Source organism: Maniola jurtina, chromosome 24, assembly GCF_905333055.1.
Source record: "Maniola jurtina chromosome 24, ilManJurt1.1, whole genome shotgun sequence".
Lineage (NCBI taxonomy): Eukaryota > Metazoa > Arthropoda > Insecta > Lepidoptera > Nymphalidae > Maniola > Maniola jurtina.
The window spans coordinates 8,948,827-8,958,726 of record NC_060052.1 but is presented as its reverse complement, the minus strand read 5'-3'; the positions used below and the strand labels follow the sequence as shown (position 1 = coordinate 8,958,726).

The 9,900-nt window shown below is 38.9% G+C and overlaps 1 protein-coding gene across 1 annotated transcript; it reads left to right on the top strand.

Annotated features, from left to right (window-relative positions):
- The first annotated feature begins 1,823 nt into the window (after positions 1 to 1,823).
- LOC123877708 (nuclear hormone receptor HR96) lies at positions 1,824 to 9,734 on the top strand. Its single transcript, XM_045924559.1, has 9 exons — positions 1,824 to 2,555; positions 2,895 to 3,177; positions 4,333 to 4,473; positions 5,477 to 5,585; positions 6,487 to 6,597; positions 7,118 to 7,243; positions 8,095 to 8,178; positions 8,501 to 8,713; positions 9,328 to 9,734. Exons 1-9 carry the CDS (start codon positions 2,105 to 2,107, stop codon positions 9,526 to 9,528), a joined length of 1,719 nt encoding a protein of 572 aa, XP_045780515.1. The 5' UTR covers positions 1,824 to 2,104; the 3' UTR covers positions 9,529 to 9,734.
- Positions 9,735 to 9,900: the final 166 nt, after the last annotated feature.

The following is a 9,900-nucleotide window of genomic DNA, read 5'->3' as shown; positions in this document are numbered from 1 at the left end:
GGTTGCTTAATATTCAAATGAAATTGGAACTACGTTTGTATGAAGCGAGTGACGGAGAGACCCCTCTTAAGCTTTTCACAGCCCATCTGTTTAATCGATCTTGGACCCTGGGGATGGACATAGGCTGGTTTTTGTCCCAGGAATCCAAAGAATGCCCACGGGATATTTAAAACCCTAAATCCACGCAGCTCGCTACTGAGCACGGGTCTTCTCCCAGTCTTCTCAGACTTGGGCGCGTTTGGAACCCTCGTAGTTAGTTTAAGTTGCGTAATTAATTATCACCACTATATCGTACTTTAACAATTTGGACCATTAAAAGGAGTACAATTGTGCCTACATTGAATAAATTATTTTGACTTTGACTTTGACTTTTGAATGAAAAGGGCAATAGTCCGCCACGCTGGTCAAGTGCGGATTGGCAGACTTCAAACACCTTTCAGAAAATAATGTGAATCTGTCAGGTAGGCATGATGATTTTCTCACGATATTTTCCTTCGCCATTAAATCAAGTGATATTAGGGTTCCGTACCTCAAAAGGAAAACGGAACCCATATAGGATCACTTTGTTGTCTGTCTGTCTGTCTGTCCGTCCGTCCGCTGCCTAAATAATTTGGGTTTTCTGTAAACGCTTGATGATATAATATTAAAGTAGTAACCATGTGCCCATTAGAGTGTATGTTTATGTATACGAATGCATGAATTAATTAACCGACTTATTGTACCTATTTAGTTGCATTGTGACTCCACCGTCCACGTCTTATAAGTTCTTAAGTATGGATTAACTGGAAGAGATCGCAATAATAAGGTCGCCCTTTGATTTTTGTCTAGATCCTGTATTTTATTCTTGGTCAAAAGGTGTTTAAAATAAATAAATTAGGTAGGTACCTACATGCGACACTCTCGCAAAAAGAATATTTTGCAATTCATCAACCCTTCACAAAAAGGGAAGCTGAGACGCCCTGAGTCGGAAAATTGTTCTGTCACTCTCCGATGACCAGCTGTGGGCGCTCAACTAGAATATTGGATCGCGGCAAAGGGACATTTTACCGATTTTAATGCTATTAAGGCGCGACGCACACCGGTAGAGCGGAGTGAAGCCGAGGCGGTACTCCGAGTACTTTATAAATATCGAGGCGGTTTCACTTCTGTCATCAGTGCCTACTGAATGAGTGCCAATCTTTTAGGGTTCCGCACTCGGAGGATGCCAACAGTACCCTGTTACTAAGCCTCCATTCTCTACTATCCGTCATCAGCGTCAGTCCGTTCGTCTGTTTGTCAGCAGGCTGTATCTCGTGAACCGTAATAGGTAGAAAGCTGGAATTTTCACACAGTATGTACTTCTATTGCTGCTATAATCAAAAATTCAAAATGACCGGCATGAAAATTATGCACCTTACTCACAACCTGCACGGGGAAGCTGGAAGAAATCTCTGTTTAGAGATAAGCATTTCCTTTGTACATAGCTTAATTTATCTTAACTTTGTAACTACAATTTTGGTACATGAAAAATAAATATATATATAAATATAAAATTAATTTCTTGTACGGTGTGAACCTTGTGAGAACCTTTCTCTCTTCTCGCCGCTTTTCATTCAGTAATTTTAAGATCATCAACAGATGGCGCTTGTGAGGGTAGTATGAACTTATTAACTAAGAACTCAAAAAACTTTACGTAAGATAACACTATCAAGATTTTTCAATTTAATCAAAATAAGTGCCTTTGAAATCGTACAAGACCATGAAAATTAAATTAGCCTTTGCCTAGCAGTAGGTAAGTATTATTAAAAAAAAACATGACAGATTGTCATTTTATGACGTTTCATTTGACATTAGTCATCCATCATTATGTCATTGTTGTTCACACGCGATTAACTTATTTTTATCAAAAATAATAAAGTAAATTATCCTGTTATCTTGCGTTTTAGCGAAATTAGTATAGTTTCATCCGTGTCGAGTGACCTTATCACTTTCGCGCCGTGCAAAATGGACATATTTTCTTTAAATAAACTATGTTTACGATCAAATGGACAAACTGCTTGTTTACGAAGTTCGAAGAAGTGTTTTGTGTTATCTTAATGACTAACGAGTGTAATTCGCAGTGAAAATGGACACTACAAGTGAGAATAATGTTAAAACGGAGGACGCGAACAGCCCGAAGAAGGATATGCCCTTGAATTTGCAAAAAATATGCCTCGTTTGTGGAGATAAGGCCCTCGGTTACAACTTCAACGCAATTTCGTGCGAGAGCTGCAAGGCTTTCTTCCGACGAAACGCATTAACTAACAAGGAATTTAAATGCCCTTTCTCAAACAACTGTGAGGTCACTGTTGTAACCCGCAGGTTCTGTCAGAAATGTAGGTTAGAGAAATGCTTATCAGTTGGTATGGTGAAAGAGTTTATCATGTCAGAGGAAGATAAAGCTGAGAAGAGACGGAAGATCGAGGAAAATCGAGCGAAGAAACGTCAATTAAACGATTCTGATGACTCTGTATCTAGTTCTAAGAACTTTAGACGAGACGATGAGTTAAATTATGTTCCGCCTATGCATGATACAGGTTTGCTACTATTTTTTAATACATTACAATGTTAATAAGTTATCATTCTTCATCATGATGGTGAAGTCTAATACACTAAGACAAACATGCTAATTTTACATTTGTACACACAAACACACACACAGTTTGCTTTGCTGCACCTTGCACTGTAAAGTGCAGTGTTGAGCAGACAGAAAACACACTTTCGCATTTATAATATTAGTATGGATTCAGTCCATTATTTAGAAAGCCATATAGAAGAAAACAGTAAGTATTAAAATAAAAGCATCTTGTTCTTTGTTATTATAACGTGTAATTAAACATTTCTTTCTTTCTTTCTAATATAATTGTTTTTTACAGGTCTCCAATACAATGTACTAAACAGTACAACATGTAGCCCACACAGCACCGTCCACTCTCCTCTAAACACTGACTTAGATAATACAATGAGTACAGCTGTCTACAACCAGTATGTACCCGTCCAGAGCACCGAACAACCCTATACTATGAAGGTTTACCCCATTGATGAGAAGAGTATCATCAACAGGGCCGTGTATGATCAGAGGGTGGTGGAACTGGGCTACAGCAATGTATGTGACAGCATGGATAGCATGTATGAGCCACCCAAACAGAATAGTATACGGTAAGTTCCTTATAATTATTTTTGCATGTGGACGTCCACTGCTGGACACAGGCCATTCCCAACAAGCACCATCACAACCAAATCTAACCAATAGGTAAGTCAATAACAGAATTTCAAATGTATATCAGAAGTCAGTATAGTACTACCACTTGTATCTGCAAACGTTTGTGCAAAAAACCAACCTAACATCGACTAAAACCAAATGAACACTAATCAAATATAGACCTTATTGCTTGATGTTAAGATTCTAAATACAATAACAACAGAGACTCATGCTATCTCGCTCATAATTCGCATATACAAAACATGGTGTGTAGGCAACAACCAACAGCGGACGGACGCGCGCTATGATTGGCTGAGATATTTACGCGCCATTCAAAAATAAGATATCTGCGCAGGTACATTGACCTTATAAAATTGGTAATACGGTAACATTGTAATCAAGGGCAATTCAAAACCATCCAAATTAAAATTAGTCTATGACTCAGAATAATTATTTATCAGCAAAATATTGATAATAATTAATATCTACTAAGTAACAGATGCATTCCTTAGGAAGATAATATTTTAGCATACAGTTGTGGTAATTGGCTACAAAAACTTAAGACTAAAAACTAGAGCCTCGATAGCTCAACGGTTGAGGAGCGGACTGAATTCCGAAAGGTTGGCGGTTCAAACCCCACCCGTTGCACTATTGTCGCACCCACTCCTGGCACAAGCTTACGCTTAATTGGAGGGGAAAGGGGAGTATTGGTCATGATTAGCATGGCTAATATTAATTTTTTTTTTTTAATTATATGCCTAATGAATGTAACATGTCTATGGTATAGTGTGTTATATTGATATTTGTACGGATTATCATTTTGCAAAGTAAATTGATAAGGATTGTGACCTGAATGACTTAGTTATCACGATGAATGTAAGATTAACGTCATTGCAATACATTATGCCAATACCTTTCCGGCTTGTAAAGATGACCATGAATCACTATCTATATTATAAACGTGCCGTAATTAGGGTTCCGTACCTCAAAAGGAAAAACGGAACCGTATAGCATCACTTTGTTGTCTGTCTGTCTCTGTCTGTCTGACCGGCCATGAAAATCAATAGCTCCCATACTACACACCTAATTATTTATACCTTGTAATGTTTCAGATCAATCCTAACGAATGGCGACACAGCGTGTACGAACGAAGTAGAGGACAAGAACCAGAGCCACGTGTGTGAAGAGATGCCCTCCACCAGCAACAACCCTGATGTGAACAAGGCAAGGGACATTCTGCAGGACGTTGAGAGGTATTACATTCAACTAGACTAGATGTGCTAGATACTAGATGTGCTAGAGACTAGATGAGCTAGAGACTAGATGAGCTAGAGACTAGATGAGCTAGAGACTAGATGAGCTAGAGACTAGATGAGCTAGAGACTAGATGAGCTAGAGACTAGATGAGCTAGAGACGATGAGCTAGAGACTAGATGAGCTAGAGACGATGAGCTAGAGACTAGATGAGCTAGAGACTAGATGAGCTAGAGACTAGATGAGCTAGAGACGATGAGCTAGAGACTAGATGAGCTAGAGACTAGATGAGCTAGAGACTAGATGAGCTAGAGACTAGATGAGCTAGAGACGATGAGCTAGAGACTAGATGAGCTAGAGACTAGATGAGCTAGAGACTAGATGAGCTAGATACTAGATGAGCTAGAGACGATGAGCTAGAGACTAGATGAGCTAGGGACTAGATGAGCTAGGGACTAGATGAGCTAGGGACTAGATGAGCTAGGGACTAGATGAGCTAGGGACTAGATGAGCTAAAGACTAGATGAGTTAGAGACTAGAAAAGCAGTGAAAGAAAGAAAGAAAAGAGAAACTTTTTATTTGATCACAATGAGCCTTAAAACTAATTACCTTAATCTATACTAGAGGATGCCCGCGACTTCGTCTGCGTGGATTTAGATTTTTGAAAATCCTGTTGGAACTTTTAGATTTTTTGGGATAAAAAGTTGCCTATGTCAATTTCTGGGATGCTAGCTACGAGCTACCTCTGCACCAAATTTTATATAAATCGGATGGACCTGCAAAAATCCAGGGGAACTCTATAATTAAAAAGTAGCCTATGTCCATCCCCGGGATATAAGCTAACCCTGTACCAAATTTCATCAGAATCAGTTAAACTGTTGGGCCGCGAAAAGGTAGCAGACAGACCGACAGACAAACAGACACACTTTCGCATATATAATATTAGTATGGATATGGGTTAAGCATATTTTTATTCCTATGGTAAATATGGTTTGTTTTCAGGATAGAACCGAACTCAATGGAGTCAATTCTATGTGAGGCGATAAAACTAGAGTTCGAAGCGTACACATCTGTTGGCAGCTGTAGTGGTTCTTCACGAGAACTCAATGAGGTATTAATCAATACATCAATTACCCATTTCAGACAATTCCACTGACATGTATGAAGCAATTTGCTTTTTCGTTTCGTTTTTTAGGACTCCATATCTCAAAAGGACAAACGGAACCCTTATAGGATCACTTTGTTGTCTGTTTGTCTGTCTGTCGGTCGGACAGACTGACAGACACTGTTGTGTACTGTTGTGTCTGTCAAGAAAACCTATAGGGTACTTCCTATTAACCTAGAATCATGAAACTTGGCAGGTAGGTAGGCCAGGTAAAGGAAAAAATCTGAAAACTGTGAATTTGTGGTTACATATATAGACCTAGCCTTTTCCCATGTTAATTGGGGTCGGCTCTCCTAACCATATTTCTCCAAGTTGTTCTGTTTTGGGTCGTCATTGTGTCTATTTGGGCTGTTTTCAGGTCGTTCAATACTACTGACATCCAGGTTTGTCGAGGTCTGCCCCGTCGTCTGGGTCCAGCGCTAACATGTATTACGCTTCTGGTCATGTGATCCTCGGGTCTTCTCATGACATGACCATACCACCGCAGCCAATTTGTGGTTACATCACAAAAAAAAATATAACATGGACAAATAATTAGTATTTTCAATCTTTGAAGTAAGGTAACTTTACCAAGTGGGGTATCATATGAAAGGGCTTTACCTGTACATTCTAAAATAGATTTTTATTTATTTTTATGCATCTTAATAGTTTTTGATATAATGCGGCCTTTAGTACGTTGCTCCATTGTAATATAGGCGGGAAAATCAAAGAGTTCCCCTGGGATTTTTTTTATTTAGATACAAGTTAGCCCTTAGCAATCTCAGCTGGTGCTAAAAGATTTTTAAAAACCTAAACCTAGACAAAGACACGGGCAAAATTTAGTAAAATTATAATTTTTGTCTTCCAGGTGGAGCGAGCAAAGCTGAATGAACTGATAGTGGCTAACAAGGCTCTGCACGCGCCAATCGATGACGACCTATCGCAACTCATCGGCGAAGTAACTTCTGCAGGACTAAAGGTTTAATTTCGTTCTTGTGCAGTTAGTAAAAAAAATATCCGGCTGAGTTTGTTGTGGGCTCTTCTCGGACTTGGGCGCGTTTGGAACCCTCGTAGCTTTGTCATCTCACAAATCTAACAATTCTGACTATCAAAAGGTGTACCAATAACACCTACCTTGAATAAATGATTTTGAGTTTGAGTTTGATTTTATTTTTATTTATATTTGAGTTCGAAAAAACACATGCTATTTCATTATAATATTACTATGGGATGCCCGCGACTTCGCCCGCGTGGATTTCGATTTTTTTAAATCTTTGCTTTTCCGGGATAAAAAGTAGCCTATGTCCTTCCCCGGGATGTATCCCAAGTCTGTACCAAACATTAAAATCAGTTCAGCGGTTGGGCCGTGAAAAGGTAGCAGACAGACAGACTTTCGCATTTATAATATTAGTATGGGTGGATATTGTTAAATCACGGAATAAGCCTAAAATCATTAAATGAATGAAATGAAATGAAATTAATGAAGTGATTCTTTTCAGGACGGTAACGGCAAGCACGATCCAATGTTAATAACCATAGTGAATCTAACAGCCGTCGCCATACGAAGGCTGATCAAAATCGCTAAGAAAATTAACGCGTTTAAGAACATGTGCGAAGAAGATCAGGTAAGATATTAGCTCGTATTAACTCGTTCACACAGGCTGCGTAAGCGTTGCATAAGCGTAGACGTAGCGCGTACCATTGCGTTGTAATGTATAGAACTGTATGAAACATGGCACACCGCTTGCGTAAAGCGTGGACGTATGCGCAACCCGGTGTGTTAGGGGTTTACGCGCGTCACTACGCACATGTCACGTGTATGCAATTGGCTCGCAACTTCTACGCTCCGCCTCAGGAAAGTGGGAAAGTCATTTGTGGGAATGAGTGTAATATTTTATAGTAAAATCCCACAGTCAATGCCTTTAGAAAAGTTTAAAAAATCAATTAAAAATATGCTCCTTAAAAAAGCATATTATACAATGTGCCAAGTGAAGATTATGTAAATGATAAAAAAGCATGGATTTGACTCGCTCCAGCAATGCGCGGGGCTTGTATAGTATGGCATATTATTGTAAATTGAACAGTTGAAAAGAGCAACCGCCGAGTTTCTTGCTGGTTCTTTTCGGTAGGAATGGCATTTTGAACCAGTGGTAAATTATTTTGACGATTCAAAAGCATTTCTAAAAGTTTATGTGAATAAAAAACTGTTCTATTCTAGCTTATGCCCACAACTTCGTCCGCGTGAACTACACAAATTTCAAACCCCTATTTTACCCCCTTAGGGGATGAATTCTCAAAATTCCTTTCTTGATAGATTTCTACGTCATATTAGCTATCTGAATGCCATACTGAAAACCATGAATTTGTGGTTACATTACAACTTGTATTAAAAAGTGTTATTTCTTGTACGATGGTACGGAACCCTTCGTGTGGGAGTTCGACTCCCACTTGACCGGTTTTTCTTATTTTATTTCAGATTGCTTTGTTAAAAGGCGGTTGTATAGAAATGATGGTTCTTCGGAGTACAATGACGTATGACGGACAACGAAATCAGTGGAAGGTACATATTTTGTGGTTTAGTATTTTTCAAACCCACATTCCTTGTATAGCGTGCAAAATTCGGGCCAATGCCCCACCGTGGCATTGACTTCGAGTCACCTATTTACGGAACGTTCGTTGACCTTTAGCGTCAGTCAGATGTTTATTTGCAATATATTGTGAACTTTTGAAAATACAGGTTTTTTTTTAAATCGTAGTTTTTTTATGGTATCTTATCAGTAATCATCAGTACTATCTGTACCTGTTCTCGTTTTTGCTAGGGTTCCGGTAACAGCCTGTATTTTTAAGAAGAACATTATAAAACTAATTCAATTTCTTTCCAGCTACCTCACAGTCATGAACAATACGGAACCATACAGACAGACGTGCTCAAACTCGCGAAAGGCAACATATATCGCTCACACGAACAGTTCATCCGCTCGTTCGATCCAAGATGGCGGACCGACGAGCACATTATACTCATCATGTCCGCCATCTTGCTGTTCACGCCCGACAGGGCTAAGGTGGTGCATCGTGACGTCATCAAACTTGAACAGGTCAGTAGAAAAAATTGGCGCTCGCTGCGCTCGTGTTTCACTTATTGTTTGTTATAATATACTTTACTATACAGAGATTTTACTACACAGATTTTATTTTTACTATACTTGCATTTAAAGTTCAACTTTAATTCCTCCGAAACACAACCAAAATCGAGCTATACTAATATTATAAAGAGAAAGTATGTGTGTTTGTAATCGATAAACTCTGAAACCACTGAACCGATTTTCGAAATTCTTTCATCATTACTAAGCTATTTTATCCAGAACTAACAATCCATATTATAATATCATAAACGCGAAAGTGTGTCTATCTGTCTGCTAGTTATTCATGGCCCATCCACTTAATCAATTTTGATGAAATTTGGAAAACAGATAGCTTGCATGCCTGGGTTTGACATAGGCTACTGTTCATCCTGGAAAAACAAAAAGTTCCCACGGAATTTTTCAATCACCTAAATCCACGCTAATGAAGTTGCGTGCATTATCTAGTTTTACTAAAGTTATGAACTCAGCGTTTATTAACATTTTGACATTTTTTTACACCTGAATACTCGCTCTATCATCCCTTCATTCAGCTTCACCGATTCATAGATACCTCTCTTCATCCCCAGAATTCGTACTACTACCTCTTACGTCGCTACCTCGAGAGCGTGTACCCTGGCTGCGAAGCCAAGTCCACGTTCCTCAAGCTCATCCAGAAGATCCTGGAGCTGAGGAAGTTCGCGGAGGAGGTGACGGGCGTGTACCTGGACGTGCACCCCATCGAGCCGCTGCTGATGGAGATCTTCGACCTCAAGCACCACGCCGCATGACCCTGCGCCAGGAGCCGATGGTGGAAACCCCTGCCAGCTTATATGAGACTCATTGTTTTAGGTTATTCTACTATTGGTATTATATTTATTTTGATGATAAAAAATGTTTATAGGCGGAAAATTACGGGATCGCTTCGCTCGGTTTTATTCTATTTTTAGATGTTCACTAAGTATCTTGTGTTATTCAAATTCTAAGCCAATCCTCCTAAAAAAATATCTTTTGTGAAACAAGTAATTAAAAAAACACAAAATTGGCTGCCTTGCCAAAAAACTAACTAGAAAGATTTTTTCCCATTTAAAAATGGCGCCATACAGCCACCATATTGATCTTTTTTTTTAAATATACCCAGTGTCACATTGAAAAATGTATAT

Bases quoted from the DNA above. Each gene is read 5' to 3' on its own strand.
- LOC123877708 (XM_045924559.1), top strand. From the start codon at position 2,105: ATGGACACTACAAGTGAGAATAATGTTAAAACGGAGGACGCGAACAGC. The intron at 4,474-5,476 runs GTATTACATTCA...GTTTGTTTTCAG, and splicing joins ATTCTGCAGGACGTTGAGAG to GATAGAACCGAACTCAATGG. The intron at 5,586-6,486 runs GTATTAATCAAT...TTTGTCTTCCAG, and splicing joins CTTCACGAGAACTCAATGAG to GTGGAGCGAGCAAAGCTGAA.